Source organism: Lycium barbarum, chromosome 4 (genome assembly GCF_019175385.1).
Source record: "Lycium barbarum isolate Lr01 chromosome 4, ASM1917538v2, whole genome shotgun sequence".
NCBI classification, from domain to species: Eukaryota; Viridiplantae; Streptophyta; class Magnoliopsida; order Solanales; family Solanaceae; genus Lycium; species Lycium barbarum.
Window position 1 is genome coordinate 41,614,548 of NC_083340.1, and position 21,723 is coordinate 41,636,270.

Consider the following 21,723-nt stretch of genomic DNA (forward strand, 5'->3'; position numbering starts at 1 on the left):
CATTTTTATCACATGAGTCTTAGTCAGTGTATAGCCATTTATTTGCATAAGTCCTATAATCAGAAACAGTTATCATGCTATCAGCTATAGCCAGTCTCAGTCTTGTAAATTTTTAATGTTGAACACATGTATCTGTATTTTTGGGCCCTAGGCCACAGTTTATGCATACGTATTGCTTGGGCCAGAGGCCACGGTTTTTGTGCACATTATTTGGGCCCCAGGCCACAGTTATATTTACAGTTTTACAGGTGATTCTTCATCCAGAACAGGGAGTACTTCAGCTTCTTGCTTTCCTGTTTAGTTCAGTTTCAGTTTCAGTTTCAGTTCCAGTATTTTATTGCTTCAGTTGCTTTATATACCAGTACAATTCAAATGTACTGATGTCCCTTTTTATTGCTTGGGGGCCTGCATCTCGCGATGCAGGTAACGATACACAGGTTGACGACTCAGCTAATTAGGAATGCACGTATCAGCTACTGGTGAGCCCCACATTCCTTCGGGGCGTTGTCAGCTATCCAGTTATTTCAGTTTATAGACAGCTCTATTATTCAGTACTCTTAGAGGCTTCATAGACACAGTTCAGACAGTCAGACATTTATTATGTTAGCCTTGTTGGCAGTTGTTCAATCATTTTGGTTTAGCCGTGTTGGCTACAGTCAGATATATTTCAGATTGTCTAAGTATTTCCGCATTATGATTTCAGCCAGACCTTTAGTATATCATCACGTGTTTAGTTGTTTCCATATTCAGTCATGTTTTGATATCACATGTTGATTCAGTCAGCCAGTTGGTTCGCTCGATCACATGTAGTCAGGCACCGGGTGCCGTGTTACGTCCAGGCCCAGGTTCAGGGCGTGACAATGCTTGGTATCAGAGCCCCAGGTTTAAGTGTCTTAGGGAGTCTATGAAGCCGTGTCCAGTGGGGTCTCTTTTATATGTGTGAGGGCCCCACACATATAAACAGTTGACCACCCAGACATTCAGGATTTGTTTCACTTCTTTCATACTCTAGTTCGTGCAGATAAAGTAATGCTTTTAGGAATTCTTCTAACTCGTGCGAATTACGTATTTCAGAAATGGCTCCAAAAAGGAAGTACAACAAGAAAAATACGGCTACTAGCCAGAGGGCTACCGCTGACGCAGCAACAGAAGGGGGCACTCAGGCCCAGGCAGCCGCCACAGCTAATGCCGCTGCTACGCCTCCCAATACTTCTGATGCAGATGTTAGAGGAGCTATTCAGCTACTCACTCAAATTTTGGAAAATCAGGCCCAGCGACAGGAAACGACCCCTAGCTCAGGCGCTAGTAGTGGGTCAAACAGTTCTAGGACTCAGGAGTTTATGCGGATGAAGCCGCCAGTGTTCACAGGGTTAAAGAAGGAGGAAGACCCCCAGAATTTCATTGATGGACTCCAGAAAATATTTCGTGTGATGCATGCTACTGATACAGAGGCATCAGAATTCGGGGCTTTCCAGCTGCAAGATGTGGCCCATATTTGGTATGAGACATGGGAACAGTCCCGAGGGGAGGATGCACCTTCTGCTACTTGGGACGAATTTGCAGACGCTTGTATTGAACATTTCATGCCAATTGAGGTTAGAGAAGCCACAGCTATAGAGTTTGAGAATCTAAGGCAAAAGGACATGACTGTTCAGGACTATTACCTCAAGTTCGTGTCATTGTCCAGACATGCTCCTCACATGGTTCCTGATATGAGAGCCGTGGTTTGGAGATTTGTACTTGGGCTTAAACCCGAGTTGCACAGGGATGCCAACACAGCTGCTCAGAATGACAAGATGACTATTTCCAAGATACTGGCATTCGTGCAAGGTAACGAGACAAGAATGAAGGAAGAAGAAGCCCTACAGAAGCAAAAAGATAGAGAGTTTAGTAAGAGGGCTAAGTCTGCTGGTAATTTTAGTCATGAGGGATCTCAAGGTGATGGAAACCGTCAGTTTTTTAAGAATAGGTCATCAAGACCTACTCCCTCAACAGCTAGTGCTCCATTTCAAAGGTCCAAGTTTAACCAGAAAGACCGGAACTTCGGAACGACAGGCTCACATTCACAGGCCAGCGTGACCAACCGTCGTTTTCAACACCCTAAATGCAACACTTGTGGTAAGAAACATTCAGGGGTATGCCGTTTGGGCATGGATGGTTGTTTTGGGTGTGGTCAGCCGGGTCATTTTCTGCGGGATTGTCCGTCCGCAAGACGGAATACTGGAGGTAACAATAATGTAGCTCAGTCCACAAATTCAGCAGCTCCCCGAAATTTCCAAGCCCAGCAGGGGCGCGGAGCAGCAAAGCCCTGTAATACGGGCGGTGGTCAGAATCGTCTGTATGCACTGTCAGGTCGCCAGGATACAGAGGCTCGTGGAGATATTGTCACAGGTATGCTAACAGTCTTCACCTTCGATGTATTCGCTCTTATGGACCCAGGATCCACTCTATCTTATGTAACCCCGTATATTGCTAAGAAATTTGGGATAGAACCCGAAAAATTGCAAGAACCTTTCGAAGTATCCACACGGTTGGGGAATCAGTTATAGCTAGGCATATCTATAGAGGTTGTCTAGTGTTAATCTACCATCGCAGCACCATAGCAGACTTAATAGAATTAGAGATGGTAGATTTTGACGTGATTGTGGGTATGGATTGGTTAGAGTCCTGTTATGCCTCTGTGGGTTGTAGAACCAAAACTGTGACATTTGATTTTCCCGATGAACTTATAGAATGGAAAGGTAATTCAGTAGCACCTAGGGGTAGATTTATTTCCTACCTTAGAGCCAGAAAGATGATCTCCAAGGGGTATATTTATCACTTAGTTCGAGTCAGGGATGCAGATGCCCAGACTCCAGCTCTTCAGTCAGTGCCAGTTGTCAGTGAATTTCCAGAAGTCTTTCCAGATGACCTACCCGGAGTCCCTCCCGATAGGGAAATTGATTTTGGAATTGACCTACTTCCCGGCACTAAGCCGATATCTATTCCACCGCATAGGATGGCCCCAGCAGAGTTAAAGGAGTTAAAAGTTCAGTTGAAGGATCTTCTTGATAAGGGATTTATAAGGCCAAGTGTCTCACCTTGGGGCGCACCGGTCTTGTTTGTCCGAAAGAAGGATGGATCCTTGCTTATGTGTATAGACTACCGCCAGTTGAACAAGGTCACCATTAAAAATAAGTATCCTCTTCCCAGAATAGACGAACTATTTGATCAACTTCAGGGTGATCAGTGTTATTCCAAGATTGACCTCAGATCAGGCTACCATCAGTTAAAGGTTAAGGAAGTTGACATTCCGAAGACCGCTTTCAGAACCCGTTATGGTCATTTTGAATTTCTTGTCATGTCGTTTGGGTTGACGAATGCACCAGCAGCTTTCATGGATCTTATGAACAGAGTATTCAAGCCTTATCTTGATTTATTCGTCATTGTGTTTATTGATGACATATTGGTGTATTCCCGTAGTGAGACAGATCATGCAGAGCATCTCAGAATAGTGTTGCAGACTCTCAAGGATCGTGAGCTTTATGCAAAATTCTCAAAGTGCGAGTTTTGGCTCAAATCAGTGGCCTTTCTAGGCCATGTAATATCAGGTGAAGGTGTTAAGGTGGACCTTCAGAAAATTGATGCTGTCAAGAATTGGCCTAGCCCCACCTCAGCATCAAACATCAGAAGTTTCTTGGGTCTGGCAGGTTATTATAGGCGTTTTGTTGAGGGATTTTCCTCTATCTCAGCTCCGCTGACTAAGCTGACTCAGAAGAAAGTCAAATTCCAATGGTCAGAGGTATGTGAGCAGAGTTTCGAAGAGTTGAAGAAGAGATTAACTTCTGCTCCAGTTTTGACGCTGCCGGAGGGAACTGAAGGGTTCGTGGTTTATTGCGATGCTTCGGGAGTTGGTCTCGGATGTGTTTTAATGTAGCATGGTAAGGGTGTTGCTTATGCGTCCAGACAGCTTAAGACTCATGAGAAGAATTATCCAACCCATGACTTAGAGTTAGCAGCTGTGGTTTTTGCACTCAAGATATGGCGGCACTACTTATATGGAGTGCATGTGGATATTTTCACCGATCATAAAAGCCTGCAATATATTTTCAAGCAAAGAGAGTTGAATCTTAGGCAGAGGAGATGGCTCGAATTGCTTAAGGATTATGATGTGGATATTCTCTATCATCCGGGGAAAGCGAATGTTGTAGCTGATGCTCTTAGTCGGCTTTCCATGGGAAGTTTAGCCCACGTGGACGTAGGTAAGAGAGTTTTGATAAAGGAAGTACACCGTTTGGCCAATCTTGGAGTTCGACTGTTGGACTCCGAGGATGGGGGTGTAGTTGTCCAGAATAGAGCTCTTTCCTCTTTAGTCGTGGAAGTCAAGGAGAAACAGTTTAATGATCCCTACTTGTTGCAGCTAAAAGAGGGAATCCACAAGCATAAGACAACGACTTTCGAACAAGGGGGAGATGATGGTACCTTAAGGTACCGAGGTAGATTGTGTGTTCCAGATGTAGATGGGCTCAGAGAGAGAATCATGTCAGAAGCTCACAATTCCAGGTATTCCATTCACCCAGGTTCCACTAAGATGTATCATGATCTTAAGGAGATTTACTGGTGGAACGATATGAAGAAGAATGTGGCAGATTTTGTAGCTAAGTGCCCGAATTGTCAGCAAGTGAAAGCCGAACACCATAGGCCTGGTAGCTTAGCTCAGAACATTGATATTCCTGTCTGGAAATGGGAAATGATCAATATGGATTTTGTGTCAGGTTTACCTCGTTCAGCTAGGAGACATGACTCTATTTGGGTGATCGTTGACAGGCTTACTAAGTCAGCGCACTTTTTGCCAGTCAAGACCACAGATTCAGCAGAAGATTATGCCAAGCTATATGTTAACGAGATTGTCAGATTGCATGGGACACCAGTGTCCATTATTTCAGATCGTGGTGCTCAGTTTACAGCGAACTTCTGGAAATCCTTTCAGAAAGGATTGGGTACCAAGGTGAACCTCAGCACAGCTTTCCATCCACAAACAGATGGTCAGGCAGAGCGAACTATTCAGACCCTTGAGGATATGTTGAGAGCATGTGTCCTGTATTTCAAGGGTAATTGGGATGACCATTTACCTCTAATCGAGTTTTCCTATAATAACAGTTATCATGCTAGCATTGGAATGGCACCGTTTGAAGCTCTGTATGGGCGAAGGTGCAGATCACCAATTGGTTGGTTCGAAGTAGGTGAAGCAGAGTTGTTAGGACCAGACTTGGTTTACCAGGCTATGGAGAAAGTCAAGTTAATACAGGAGCGTTTGAAAACGGCTCAGAGTCGCCAGAAGTCTTATACAGATGTGAGACGAAGGGACTTAGAATTTTCAGTTGACGATTGGGTGTTCCTTAAAGTCTCACCTATGAAGGGTGTTATGCGATTTGGCAAGAAAGGGAAGCTCAGTCCCAGATATATTGGACCTTACAGAATTTTACGAAAGGTCGGTCTAGTAGCTTATGAACTTGAGTTGCCACAAGAGTTAGCTGCTATTCATCCAGTGTTTCATGTATCCATGTTGAAGAAGTGTGTGGGAGACCCTTCGTTGGTTGTTCTTGCTGATGCTATAACAGTTAAGGATAGCCTCACCTATGAGGAGATCCCTGTAGCCATTCTTGATCGTCAAGTTCGCAAGTTGAGAACTAAGGAAGTAGCCTCAGTGAAAGTCCAGTGGAGGAGTCAGAAAGTTGAGGAAGCTACATGGGAAGCCGAGGAGGATATGAAATCCAGGTACCCGCACTTGTTTCAGCCTGCAGAAGAGATTTATGATGAAGCACCAAGATTTTGAGGTATGTAAGCTTTATTTTCATGCTATTGGTCGTGTGTGGCCAATTTATAATGCTATTGTGATGTAGCCCTGTGAGGCAATGATATTATGGGTTGTTGTGACAGGTTGGTAGTACCTTATTACAGGGGAAACTCTGGCGAAATGTTTGTAAAATCCCGAATGTTTATCATTCGAGGACGAATGATCCCAAGGGGGAGATATTGTAACACCTCGTAACGTCGGACGAAAGTTTGACTCATAAGATGATAATATAATGGAACCAATATGAGGGTTATAGGAAGTGTTTTGAAAACCAATTAAGTCATAAGAAATGTCTTTGGGCAAAGAAAAGTTGGAAGCCACTCTACGGGGCATGTTTGCAAGTGAGTTTATGGAAGGTCTTACTTCCAACGACCATAAACCATCAATTAATTTGGATTTTGGGAAAACTTCCTTGATGAAAGTTGTATCCCCTTGAAATATCTTTCCAACGGTATATTATAGGCCTCAAACGGACATCTGTGCAAAGAGTTATGCCCATTATACGACAGACTGTCCGAGCAGAAGAATTTTGACGGACCATTTGACGGTCCGTAGAACATTTTGACGGTCCGTAAAACATTTATACGGTCCGTCAAATGGTCATAGAGAATTATATTTTGCTGGGAAGTTTTACGGTTCATTTTGACGGTTCGTAAAACAATTATACGGTCCGTCAAATTGACTCAAGCCAGCGTAAAATGGTCACAGAAAACCATATTTTGCTGGGCAGTTTTACGGTTCATTTTGACGGTCCGTAAAACAATTATACGGTCCGTCAAATTGACTCAAGCCAGCGTAAAATGGTCACAGAAAACCATATTTTGCTGGGCAGTTTTACGGTTCATTTTGACGGTCCGTAAAACAATTATACGGTCCGTCAAATTGACTCAAGCCAGCGTAAAATGGTCACAGAAACTCAATTTTTGCTGGGTAGTTTTACGGACCATTTTGACGGTCCGTAAAAATGGGCGTAGAATTGCCCGATGGGTCAGATTTTAAGATATTAATAAGAGACCCAAACTCATTTTTTTCATTCCCATTTCTCCTACACGACTCAAGGGTTCTCTAAAGCCATCCAAACACTTCATATGCAAGAATCCAAGTGAAACTAAAGATCCACTTCATCAATCCACAAAACTAAGTGTGAGAAACACATCAAATCCATTCAAGTCAAGAAATTCCATGGAAGGTGGAACTAGGGTTTTGTTCAAGTGAAGCATTTCAACTCAAGGCTTATTCCTACAATAACTAAGGTAAGTTTTATGATGTTTCATGATGATTAAAGTGTTGATAAGTTCTTGGGAGAATAGTAACTGGGTTTGATAAAGAGAATTATATGAACTATGCTAAGGTTTTTGGATTGTTGACTTGGGATTGTTGTATTCATATGGGTGATGGAGAATGATGTTAATTACATCTAATTAAGATTGTAGAATCACCTAGGAGTAATAGAATGAGAATTGGGTGAAGAAATCACCATTAATGGAGACTGTGGAGCTTCATGCTCACTAAGTGTTTGATAAAATGCTTAGATGACCAAAGCATGAATATTATTGCTAATATAGAATCCCTTTCACTTGTATTGATATAGATCAAAGTTGAAAGGGTTGACGAACATTGTATTACGCTCAAAGGATGGAATTAAGGTATGTGAGGTTAACTATCTACGCTAGAGAATATTCATGATTCTCCCTACGCCTCATTCTTCATACTTGTCCGCAATTTGACTCAGAATATAGTTTAGCCCTAGTTTCATGATATGATATAAAACTGTTATCTTCTAGGGTTGCAGTTACAGAATTCGTTCATGGTTGTCACTTTGAACATCATGAACTCAGCACGTAATCTTTATAGACTTATGCATTGTTATCACATGAGTCTCAGTCAGTGTATAACCATTTATTTGCATAAGGCCTATAATCAGAAACAGTTATCATGCTATCAGCTATAGCCAGTCTCAGTCTTGTAAATTTTTAATGTTGAACACCTGTATCTGTATTTTTGGGCCCTAGGCCACAATTTATGCATATGTATTGCTTGGGCCAGAGGCCACAGTTTTTGTGCACATTATTTGGGCCCCAGGACACAGTTATATTTACAGTTTTACAAGTGATTCTTCATCCAGAACAGGGAGTACTTCAGCTTCTTGCTTTCCTGTTTAGTTCAGTTTCAGTTTCAGTTTCAGTTCCAGTATTTTATTGCTTCAGTTGCTTTATATACCAGTACAATTCAAATGTACTGATGTCCCTTTTTATTGTTTGGGGGCCTGCATCTCGCGATGCAGGTAACGATACACAGGTTGACGACTCAGCTAATTAGGAGTGCACGTATCAGCTACTGGTGAGCCCCACATTCCTTCGGGGCGTTGTCAGCTATCCAGTTATTTCAGTTTATAGACAGCTCTATTATTCAGTACTCTTAGAGGCTTCATAGACACAGTTCAGACAGTCAGACATTTATTATGTTAGCCTTGTTGGCAGTTGTTCAATCATTTTGGTTTAGCCGTGTTGGCTACAGTCAGATATATTTCAGATTGTCTAAGTATTTCCGCATTATGATTTCAGCCAGACCTTTAGTATATCATCATGTGTTTAGTTGTTTCCATATTCAGTCATGTTTTGATATCACATGTTGATTCAGTCAGCCAGTTGGTTCGCTCGGTCACATGCAGTCAGGCACCGGGTGCCGTGTTACGTCCAGGCCCAGGTTCGGGGCGTGACAACTCAAGAGCTTGTGAAAGCAACCTTGAGAATTTAGAATACCTACAAACAACTTCCTTTTTGGGAAGAGTAGGTTTATAGTTTAAGCACAAGTAAACAAAGACTTACAACAACCTAAAGAACATAGACAATATCTTGTGTCTAGATCAGGTTCTTCAGCATGTCGATGGCATTGTTCTTGAGAGATCTTGAGAAGCTTGCATCAGCAGATTTTGCACAATTTGGATTAGTTTTTTCAAGTCTACTCAATATGTTCCTTTAGTCTTTTTTCTAATTTTGGTAAAATCAAAAAAATAAGTTAGAGAAATTAAAATTTGAGTAAACTGCAACTATACCTCCCTTATATTTTAAATGGGTAAAGTACATAAATAACCCTAGACTATACTCCAATTTTTGATTATACACTCATTCTTCACAAGAGTTTTATTATTCCTGGACAATATAAAAGAAGAATTATTAACCCAATGGAGAGTGAGTTTCACTCTTTCCAAGAAAGAGAAGAAAAAAAATGTACCTTCACCTTCACCATTCCCCTACTTTTTTTTATCTTTCCCCACTCATTTAATCTTTTCCTCTGATAAGTCGTGGATTTTAGGACTTTTTACATCTACTACTTATACTTTTGAGTAGTCTTTTCAAATATTTGTTCGTGTGTTCATAGTGTTTTCGTGCGTTTTTAGGTCGTATAAGTCCGAGGGCCTAAGGTGAACAAAATGGCATAAAAAGTGCAGAAAGAGCATCAAATGAGTAGGGAATGCGACACCGCGTCTACGATATGCAGTCGTAAGTTCCACCGCAAACTCAGATTATTGAAGGTGCCAAAACCATTAAGATACGATCATTCGGTCGCATACTCTCACCTTTTGGCAACCAGTGAATTCGAGAGAAGAGGATAACTAGCGGAGCGAATGCGACGTTGCGTATTCAGAATTTGGCCACGCAGAAAATGCTAGGAAAATGTGGTCGCATACTCCATGTGCGACCGCATTCTCTTGTCTGCAATTGCTCATTTAAGTCATTTTGGTTACTTTTTGACCTTCCCTATAAATACTTTTACCTAGTGCTTCGTGTAGGACATTGAATATTCTCTACTTTTACTTTTTGTCATTCATTAGCATTAAAGGCAAACCTTGTTGGGTAGTGAGGAATCTTACACTCTTTTTGTCATCTTCTACATTAAACCATTGTAAGCTTCATGAATACCTTCTTTATCTTTGCCTTTTATTTAATGAAAATGAGTAGCTAATCACATTAGCTAAGGTTGTGGAATCAAATGTGTTAGTTATGTGATTGGGTTTTTGCATTCAAACTTCATTTTTGTCTTAAAGATGTTTTTCTATTTACTCTTCAAGCTTTAATGTCATTTAATGGCGTACAACATTATTGTGCCTAGTTACTTTTTTTTTACCTAGAGAAATAAAGTAAAAGTCAGGAAAATAGTAGATAGCAAGGATTTTGAGCTTTAAACCCCATGTAATAGCTTAAGCTAGAGATAGGAAAGCTAACTTGAAATAAAATGGGTGTTGTTACGGTTCGCTTTTACACGGGTTAAAGCATAAAAGTTTCTACGAGGTTGTTGGTGCTCTAAATTGGATATTTAGTTGTTAGAGGCGCCACCTAATTTATTTAAAGGAAAACTAGGAAAATCGGGTAAAAGATTTTTCAAGTGAGAAATAAATCTTTTGGTACCAAAGTTTGGGGTCAGGGTTCTGGTGATCCCCTAGGGAAGGTTTTACGCACTCTAGTATTAAAGATCTGGAGAATACAGTTGACCTATGACCTGCAATTTGTGATTAATGTTTTTATTTGCTTAAAAGTATTTAGCTTTCTGCAAAAAATTGTCATTCATTTCTTTATCATAAACTTACGAAAAATTTGGCAAATATTTCCCTTAGAAAAGGGTTTTTGGGTTTGAAAATCCTCATAAGTGTTCAACTCACTTTATTGCCGGACTAGGACACACAGGATTTCTCACAAATAGAGTCGCTGCTACTCTAGTCCTAATAAGATGAGTTTAGTTCTTACGGGTTTTATTTTATATAAGAAAATATGGAGCATCCTCCTATATATACACACACACACACACAAAAGTAAATGCAATTTTGTTTAAGTGCCATTTATTTATCTGAAGCCCATATTAAGTCAATCCGTAATTCTGTCCAGAGTCCAACTTCCTCAAACTTGGCCGATATGAATTTCTCCTCATTTTCAGTCCATAAAGTTGGGGCTTTTGGCCCCAAAACAAAGCCTTGATTCTTTTCTGAAAAAAATTCTCTTATTTAGACAAATAAAACTCATTTTTTGGTTTTGCAAATTTCTGAATCCTCAACCTTTTAATTGTTTCTCAAAAATTTAAATTCGGTTCTTGAAAGTGTTCTTTTCAGTCCAAATAACCTTTAAGTCCATCTCGTTTTAGTCTGATTTTAATATTAAGTCCCAAAAGACAAAAGAAATGATTATATCAATTTGATTAAAAAATGGTCTGAAGTAGGCTTGAGGCCCAAAAGTTACCTCTTTCACTAATCCATTTTTTGTTTCCAGATCTCATCAAGGGCAGAAGGACCAAAATCATAACTTAGCACCATTCCTAGAAAATGATTTGGACTTAACAATGATACTGAACCAGTTTTAGACTTGAAGAAAACTTGTGAAATGTTAAGGGCCCGTTTCATGCATGTATTAGAGTTAGGCGAGTTTGAAAATCGTTCGGGCGACTACCTAATAATACCAAAGTATTCCCTAAATTCTAGCACTCACAAGGGTTTCAATATTTTACATGTTTGTTTACACATACAATAGACACATATAATATACAAAAAAAAGGGAAGGAGAGAAAGGAATGAGATTTGAACTGGTGGGCCTACCCAAGCCCAACAGTGACAATTTTCACCAATGGTTGGGCCTTCAATATATTAGCCTCCCTTTCTTTGTCATACGGACTCGATCAAGAATAATGATGTCGGGTCTTAGGCCTAACGAGGTTTTAATGCAAGGAGAGGGGCCTGAGTGGCCCGGATTGAAATACACGGAACATGAAAGGATAAGGATTAGTAAATGCCTAAGATTTATGTAATTAAGCTAAGGCACATATCTAATTTCATACTTAAACAAATCAAGTATACTAAACAAGAAAATGTATGACAAAATTGAGAGCGTAACACTTTGAGGAGATAGTCAGCCCAAGTCAAATAATAATAAAGAAGCATTCCAAGCCCAAATAGTGCCATTTAACAGAAATAAAAAAACTGGGCCAACTATGAATCATACTTAGCATATAAGAGGAGGCCCAACAGTTAATATGAAAGAAACTAGCCCAAAAATCGCAAACTAGTACAACATCAATTAATACCGATAGGTTTATTGGAGTGGTATACATCATATCTACTTAGTATACTAACTTCTATACACTTGTGAGATGTATAGAATTTGGTTATACCTTGTATATCTGGGTATATTCTTTCATACATCATTGAGGAACAAGCAATCATACAAAGCAAATGGTAAGAAAACATGATAGGACTTTAAATGTTGGAGGTTTCAACTAGGCAACGTCAAGCAGAATCAAGGAAGGGAGGAATATGCTAGGCAAACAACAATAGTATGCATGTTATACACAAATTTCTACTCTTTTAAATACTCAGAGGGCCCATGGGGTGCAAGTTCATATGGGGTACCCCAGCAGTCTAGAGCAAAGGAGACTAGGCTGAGTTCGACTAGAAACTCAAAGCTTCATCACTCTTACTCCTGACCCTAGGGGAGTCACACCCATAATTACTCAACATCAAGTGACAGCCTCTTAACAACTTAGTCTTTCAAATTCATGGTCACATACTCACTATACACTACCCTTGAGCCCATTTTCCACAAACAGTTCTTAATCAAACACAGATAGAGAGAAATAGGTATGCAGAGTTACAGACATGGGCATAGAAAGGCAGGACAACAGGCCTTAAAGTCATTTTAAACCAAGTAATAGATGATAGTGTTATAGCTATTGCAAATAAAGACATACATTATACAAGAATGATTCATAAGACACTTTATGAACATGTTCAAGAGGATCATATATCATTCTTTCAGCACATCTTACCAGCAAAGAACTCTGAACAATCATCATAAGCCTCACAAATTATGAATACAAATCTAAAGATACTGAAACTGGGTTCCAATACTTAAAGCACATTTTGGGATGTTTAATATGGAACCAGTCAATAAACCTAGTGGCTTAAGCCTCATATCATAAACATAGTTATCCGAGGGGAGCATGCAAAAGATCTTGGTCACCATTAGACATGTCGTTTTAGTCTTAAAAGATGCAGCTTTAGTTCAGCCAAAACCCAAAATAAACTCATATGCAGTTTAACTTTAAAGTTTATTAAGAGTGACATGCAAGCAGTTTTAGGTCATGCAAAGAAATAGACAAGTATCATTATTAATGAAGCAAGAGACTCCGAATCTCAGACAAGGTGCAAGGATCAATCAGGTTATTCTTCACAGGGATTTAGCTTAAGCAAGAACCAAGCCTGATATTTCAAAGCATCAGATCAAATAGAGGCTGCCATAGGGTAGGGGTAACATATTTGGACATGGTTTGACTTAATAGGACCAACAACATGGCTCAGATAAGATTTCACATACTTAACATTTCTACAGTGTTACCTACCAAACATGAGACATTAGGCTAACAAAACCAAACATACTTAGGCAGATGATAGACAGGAATCGTGCTGACACTTAATATTACAAACATGTTTAAGCCAACAATATCTAATAAGCATTTAACTAACTCCTAACAAGGCAGCAGTACACACATGATCAACTAACACAGTACATGTTTGACATGATTAAACCTAAACTGAAATAAATCTAAGGGGCATACTTGACCACCTAGGTTAGATTAAAAAGGTTTATGCTTAACTAAGTCAAGATAAGCTATAATAGCACATAACATGATTAACTAATCCAAATTTGATTAAAACAATACATAAACATTTTTTTTGCTGTATCAAAACTAACACATAAGAATCATACTTTTATTATAAGCAGGCTGAATCAAGCTAGTACATGAGGCATGTTTGATTAGGGCTAGTTTGATTAGGGCTAATCATACCATTAAAACCAAGATTAACATACATAGCATACTTTAACTATATTGAACTAAACCAAACTAATCTAAACATATCAAGCAGGTTTAGCTATTAAAAATAGGAGCATTATTTATCTGATTAACATACTTAGTGGCCAGCGAAACTAACTCACATAATCCTATTTATTTCCACTAAAACCAAACTGAGCAAAAATGTAACTCAAATACCTAAACAAACTGGACTAATCTAACACATATAGCCATATTAAACTTCACAAATCACACAAACAACATACAAAAGAAAAAGCAGTAAAATAAACTAACACAGAATAACCAAGGAATAGAAAAATACAGAAAAATTAAAAGAGAAGGGGGAATTACCTCCTTTTTGTGAAGCCTTTGATCGAGATTCGAACTTGGAGACCTTGGTTGTTCCCTCAAATGCTCAGAATCACACCAAAACCACACAAAAATAGCAAAATTCGAACTTAGAGACCTTAGTTGTTCCTCTAAATGCTTAGAATCACACAGAAACCATACAAAAACAGCAAAACAAACTTTTGAAATTTTGAACTAAGTTGAAAGTAAAAGGTCCCAGGCAAATAAGCTAGCAACACTAGGTATTCAACTTTTTTATATGCAAGTAAGATTTCAATTGCCCAGATCTCAGAAATGAAAGGTTTAGCGTCCTTTATATAGAAATTCCTAAAACCCCAAACCCTAGGTTTCACGATGTGGTATAAATCCCTATTTTTGAGATTTCCTCCTCACAATTCAACATTGTAGGGCTAGGATTATATCAAATAAAGCATCAAAGGCCAGGATTTGACCAGCAAAAGTTAATCCGTGGGGTTTGCATAAGAACCAATCAAATTTCATGATTTCAAATCAATACAAAAAAAAAACCATTTAGGTTTCAACAAAGTAGACCGTTAATTCAGAGAAAAACAAAGAAAAATAGTGAAATACACAGATTTATACCATGTTTGGAGGTGGCATTAGGTGATAAGGAGTCAAAACAATAAATGTTTACTCCATTCGGCCATGCTATACTTTGAAAAAGCGATGTACAACTGAAACATTACTCCATTTGTAGACGATGATGAGGAAAGAGAAATCGCGAGCCATGGCCGCTAGGGTTTGGGAAAGGGAAGCGGGGAAAGAAAGATAAAGGTTGTTCGGTTTGAAAATAAAAAGGAAAAAAGGGGGTATTACCCCTGTTAATCTTTTGGTCTAGGCCGGGTCATGCCCTGCATTGGGCTGGACTCGGTCCATTTACAAAATAGAAGACAAAGGACCCTCTTTAATATATATATACATGTATACATGTGATATACATGTATATCCGTGTATATATGTGTATGTACGCCGGGTTTCGACACTTATTTTAATAAATAACCAAAATTAGGCAAACACTAATTAGTTAGACTCTTAATCGTGCTTAAAAAGATTTATTAAACAAACGAATGTTAATTTTGCAAATATGTCCTTTAATTGACTAAGTCTTAACACCACGTTATTTCAATTATAGCCTCATTTGGTCCAAATTAACCATTTTAAAGTGACTTTGCAAAAATGACCTTGATTTGTCAGACTAATGAGTTTGGCCTTCTCATGTAAGGTCACACTTAAACTAAACAACAATTTAAAATGCTAATTTTGTAATAATGACCTCAATTATGGAAATTGACTTTCAATTAGGCCATGATTGGGCTATTAATTGATTATTTTCATTATAGCCATTTAATGGGCAATTTTCAGAATTAATCACAATTAGATACTTAATTAATTATGACAAAATTCGAATACATTGATTAAACAAGAATTGAGGGGTAAAAATGGTTAATTTATTCGATTAACCAGATTCCTTGCATTATACAGAGTAAAATACTTTGCAAATTGACATTTTAACAATTTAGACAATTAATTGAATAATTGTGGTAAATTATTTTCTCGCGTGGTTAAATTTAGCAAAAGTACCATAATTATAAAAAATATGTAAATTAATTTCCAAATGACTTATAATATTATAGAAATCATTTTACCAAATAAGAATGGTAAAATATTATCTAAATAACTTTTATGAAATCATTTTGGCTTCTAAAAATACATATTTCACTTTGTTTGATATCCAAGGACTCTGAGTGACTAAAATAAATTACGGGAGGTCAAAAATTAGGTGTCAACAACTTCCCCTTCGGTGTTCGGGGATTGAAAGGCCATCCCTGAGCAATGAAATTTGACTAACCCTAATTTTTGACTGACCTGACTCATTCTTCCTCTCATTTTTAGGCGATTTTCAAATATGTGGCCGGACCTTGGTTTCTGGGTTTCCAACATATCTTAGGTTTCATAAGAATTCAGGCCACTTGTAGTTCAACTGGATTATGACTTCTAAATGCAAATTAAAGAAAATTACCAGATTTCACGGCAATCAAACTGGGATATCCGATGCGATTGGTAGGAGCATGACTGGCTCTCTAGTATTGAGTCTGCCTACATATCCCTGTTTTTGGGAATCAAGTCACTTGTAGTTTGACTCGATTGGAGGAAAAAGATATCCCTTACGCAAGAATGCCTTTGTGTGTGCCAGTGTGTGTCCGACCAGTAGCGGAGTAAAAGAAAACCAATAAGCACATAAGCAAATAATTGTTCTTGTGTGGCTAAATGGGGGAGCGATCTTCCAAGCCCTGGCTGGAGAGCTTGACTCTCATAGGCACCCTATTTGGACTGGCTGCATAAGAAAAGATTCTACGATTGCTCCACAATTTGTCTGGATTTGATTTGATCAACTTGCTTTGTTTGGCAGCTAAAAATCTGCTTCCGTCTACTGAGTACCGTTGATTTTTGGTGATGAATACTGTGGTCATCTGACCAGATTTAAATCTTCTTGTCTTTTTGAGCGAATACTGCGGTCTCTTGACCGGTTTTACACCGCTTTATCTTTTTGAGTGAATACTGCGGTCTCCTGACCGGTTTTACATCACTTTGTTATCTTGATTATATCTAGTAGCTTGTATGCATGACCTTTTTTGGAAATTTGAATGAATGGTCCTCTTGGCATGTTAGTATGAATGACTCTCTTGACATGTTCGTATGAATGGCCCTCTCGGCATGTTCGAATAAATGGCCCTCTCAGCATGTTCGTATGAATGACCCTCTCAGCAGCAGTAAGATAAACTTCCAACGACCCTCACGACAGCAGGAAGATAAATGTGCAATGGCTCTCATGGAAACAGAAAGATAAACGTGCTATGGTCCTCACGGTAGCAGGAAGATAAACGTGCAATGGGCCTCACGACAGCAGGAAGATAAACGTGCAATGACCCTCACGATAGCAGGAAGATAAACGTGCAATGGCCCTCACAGCAGCAGGAAGACAAACGTCCAATGACCCTCACGGCAACAGGAAGATAAACGTGCAATGGCCCTCATGGCAACATGAAAATGTAACGACAGATATGGCCCCTTCGGCTAGATTGTCTTTCTTTCGTTCTTTATGTGCTGTGACCCTCGCAGTCAGATGTGCCGTTTGTTCTTATTGCGACCCTTTTGGCTAAATCTTTGCCTTTGTGGCAATTTCAGTCATTTTGTAGCCCTTGTGGCTTGATATTTTGGCCTCGTGGCATTTTTCATCCTTTCATAACCCTCATGGCTGGGTATTCACCCTTATGGCGTTTTCATCCTTTTATAGCCCTCGTGGCCAAATATTCTCCCTTTTGGCGTTTTTCTGTCTTTTTATAGCCGTCGTGGCCAAATATTCGCCCTTTTGGCATTTTTCGTCCTTTATACCCCTCATGGCCAAATATTCGCCCTTTTGGCATTATAAATCTTTTATCTGTCTCGTGCTCTAATCTCTACAGCTATGTAGGACTTCTTTTGGCTAACCAATCCATGCACATGAAACAAAGTTAAAAAAAGGGATCGTCCTCCCGACATCCTGAAGACCTGCATCAGAAATAAGTTAGTTTTTTTCTATTTTAAGTTGATCCGTGTTGCCGGCGTGTATCTTCGTCTTTCTGGATATGGGGCCCTTCGACATTGGCATCAGAAGATGAATTTTATTATATGAAAAAATCACTTTGCGAAAAATGTATTGATGCTTATTTATAAGAAAATAAATGCACTATGTTAGATTTATAAGGGTTAAATGTCATGACATGTGTTTTCGAACGAGGGGAATCCCTTTTTCAGAGGCCAGGGTCTTCTCATTCTTATGCGGAGCTTTTGAGATCTTTTCTCAAAAATTCTGCCCCAGTTTAACCAACGAACTTTCGTTGAATCTTCTTTATCAAGCCCCTCAAAATTTCTGCCCCAGTTTGCAGTACGGTGATATGCGAGAAATTTTGAGATATTTCTCAAAATATTTGCCCCAGTTTGAAACTCTGGGTTGGCTGACTCTTAGTAACGTGCTGTCGGCATGAATTTTTAAGATCTTCTCAAAAATCCTGCCCCAGTCGGGCGTAGTGCAATCTTGATGTTCCTTGCAGCATCTCCATCTCTGAGCTTCCTAGGGGTTTCTTGATTTTTTTCTTTTGGTGCAACCGAGCTCAAAGAGCGCCTACATATCCTGTCGTAGCAAGAATCAGGCCGAACGTAGTTCAGAATAAAAGTAAATGAATTTTTGGTTTTACTAATATGCGATCGGGTCCCAAATGGACTTACTATGTATCTCACTTTGGGGAAGTTAGGTCATTGCGTAGTTCATCTGAAAAAAGTGTTTTGTTTTTCCTATCTATTACAAACGATTACTCGCAAAAGGAAATAATTAATACAAGAAAATAGAATAACGATTACAAGCAAAGTGTACTGTTACAAACTGAGAAACTTCGTCTTCATGCATAGTAGCGCTTAATTGCATCTGAGTTGATCAGCTTCGGCCACTCTTGTCCATCTATTTCCGTTAGTATGACTGCTCCTCCGAAGAGTAATTTGCGGACCATGTAAGGACCTTTCCCGTTAGGAGCGAACTTCCCTTTGTATTCTTCTTGGTGTGCTCTTGAGCACCATTTTCCCGATCTGGAAAAGTAGTACCCTGACTAGTTTGTTGAAGGCTCTTGCCATCCTTTGGCAGTATAGTTGACTGTGGCATATGGCAACCATTCTTTTCTCGTCGATTAAGGCCAACTGCTCATACTGAGCCCGGACCCATTCGGCATTATCTAGCTCAGCTTCTTGAATGATTCTTGAGGAAGGTATCTCAACTTCGGCAGGTATGATTGCTTCAGTATCGTAGACTAGAAAGTATGGATTTGCTCATGTTGAAGTTCTAGCTATAGTACGGTATCCCAGAAAAGCATAAGGCAATTGCTCGTGCCAACCTTTGTAATTATCAGTCACTTTCCTTAATATCCTCTTGATGTTCTTGTTGGCTGCTTCTACGGCTCTGTTCATTCGTGGCCGGTAGGTTGTTGAGTTCCGATGAGTGATCTTTAATTTCCCACAAATATCATTCACCAGATGGCAATTAAAATTTGCTCAATTTTCAGTTATGATGGACTCTGGTATACCGAACCGGCATATGATGGTTGTTTCGCACGAAGTCAGCTACCACTTTCTTTCTTATTGACTTGTGAGACGTCGCTTCCACCTATTTGGTGAAGTAATAAATAGTGACTAAAATGAATCGGTGGTCATTTGAAGCTGCTAGTTCAATGGGTCCAATGACATCCATGCCCCAAGCAACGAAGGGCTATGGTGAACTCATAGCATTAAGGTCACTTGGTGGTACCCTGATTAAATCACCATAGATCTGGCATTGATGGCATTTTTGAACACATTTGTAATAGTCACTCTCCATAGTCATCCAATGATACCCGACTCTGAGAATTTTCTTTGCTAGTATGAATTCATTCATATGGGGTCCACATGTCCCAGCATGTACTTCTTCCAGCAATCTGGTGGCTTCAATGGTATCTACACAGAGTAGCAATCCTAGATCCGGCATCCGTTTATATAATACTTCCTTGTTCAGAAAGAAACCATTTGACATTCTTCTGATGGTGTTCTTTTGTCCATTTGTAATGCCTTCGGGATACTTTCGTCTTTCCAAGTACACCTTGATATCATTGTACCATGGTTTGCCATATGGCTTAGCCTCCACGTAGCAACAATGGGAATGGTCTTCTTTCAAGCTTATCCTTAGCGGGTCAATGTGACTGCTTTCAGGATGTTGGATTATTGACGCTATTATGGCCAGTGCATCGGCAAACTCGTTCTGAGCTCTTGGAGTATGTTGGAACTCAATCTTTCTGAACTTCTTGCACAGTCTTTGTGCCAAGTTCACGTATGGCAAGATCTTTTCATTTTTGGTGGCCCATTCACCTTGTACTTGATGAATTAGTAGGTCAGAATCTCCAATGACCAACAATTCGTTAATGTCCATATCCAGTGCCATCTTGAGACCTAGAATACAGACCTCATATTCAGCCATGTTGTTGGTACAACGAAATTGGAGCTTCGCGGCCATTGGGTAATGTTGCCCATTTTCTGATATTAAGACTGCTCCTATTCCAGAACCCTTGTAGTTGACTGCTCCATCGAAGAATAATTTCCAGCCTGTGTATGGTTCCACTGCTTCTTTTTCTATGGCCAATCCTCTTCGTCTGGGAAATAAGTACGGAGGGGTTTGAGCTCTTCATCTACTGGGCTTTCAGCTAGTAGGTCGGCCAAGGTTTGTCCTTTGATGGCTTTTTGGGCTATGTATACAATGTCGAATTCACTCAACAACATTTGCCACTTGGCCAATTTTCTGACGGGCATGGGTTAGCGGAATATGTATCTCAATGGATCCATCTTGGATATGAGGTGAGTGGTGTACGAGGACAGGTATGCCTTAATTTCTGGGCTATCCAAGTTAAAGCACAACAGGTTTTCTCAACTAGCGTATATCTTGCCTCACAGGTCGTGAACTTTTTGCTCAGATAGTAAATGACATGTCATTTTTTCCCTTCTTCATCGTGTTTTCCTAACACACAACCGAAGGCATATTCAGTGACCGATAAGTATAGCAATAGTAGGTTCCCGGGCCTTGGTGGTACCAAGACTGGTGGATTGGACAGATATCTCTTAATAGTATCGAATGCCTCTTGGCACTCCTCTATCCATTTTGTGGGAGCGTGTTTCTTCAAAAGCTTGAGGATGGGCTCCACAATGATGGTGGATTGAGCTATGAATCGTCCAATGTAATTTAACCTTTCGAGAAAACTCATGACTTCTTTCTTGGTTTTGGGAGGAGGTAACTATTGAATTACTTTGATCTTTAGTGGGTCTAGCTCTATGACCCTTTGGCTGACTACAAACCCCAATAAATTTTCTGCCAGTAACCCGGACACACATTTAGCCTGGTTCAATTTAAAGTTAAACCTTCGGAGCCTATCGAAGAACTTCCTTAGATGTGTGGTATGCTCCGAACTTTCCCTTGACTTGATGATGACATCATCCACATAGACTTCAATTTCTCTATGGATCATGTCGTGAAAAATGGTAGTTATCGCTCTCATGTATGTTTCGGCATTCTTGAGGCCGAAGGGCATTACCCTGTAATGGTACACTCCCCATGGAGTGATGAAGGTTGTTTTCTCGGCGTCCTCTCTATTCATTAATATCTGGTGGTAGCCGGCAAAACAATCCACAAATGATTGCAGTTCATGCTTGGCACAGTTATCTATGAGTATGTGGATGTTCGGGAGTGGAAAGTTATCCTTTGGGTTAGCTTTGTTAAGATCTCGGTAATCCACATAGATTCTTATCTTGCCGTCCTTTTTGGGTACCAGAACTATGTTGGCTAGCCACGTGGGGTATGAAGTCACTTCTACCACTTCTGATTTAATTTGTTTTTCCACCTCATCTTTGATTCGGACACTAAGATTCGGTTTGAATTGTCGGGTTTTCTGTTTTACTGGAGTAAAACCCGTATTGATGGGTAACCTGTGGGATACTATGCTGGTGGTTAGACCTGGCATGTCGACGTAGGACCATGCGAAGATATCCACGTACTCCTTCAGTAGATTTATCAAGTCTTCTTTTAAAGGCATCTCTAGGTGTGCACTTATCCTTGTCTCTTTGACATTCTCTTCGTC

General features: G+C 39.7%; 1 protein-coding gene across 1 annotated transcript; it reads left to right on the forward strand.

The window, feature by feature from the left end:
- Positions 1–1,844: 1,844 nt before the first annotated feature.
- Positions 1,845–5,785, forward strand: LOC132637436 (uncharacterized; the record flags this gene model as incomplete). Its single annotated transcript, XM_060354524.1, has 4 exons — positions 1,845–2,369; positions 4,442–4,685; positions 5,022–5,470; positions 5,555–5,785. Coding segments are annotated over exons 1-4 (1,449 nt in total), but the record flags the coding sequence as incomplete, so codon positions are not given.
- Between the last annotated feature and the right edge of the window lie 15,938 nt (positions 5,786–21,723).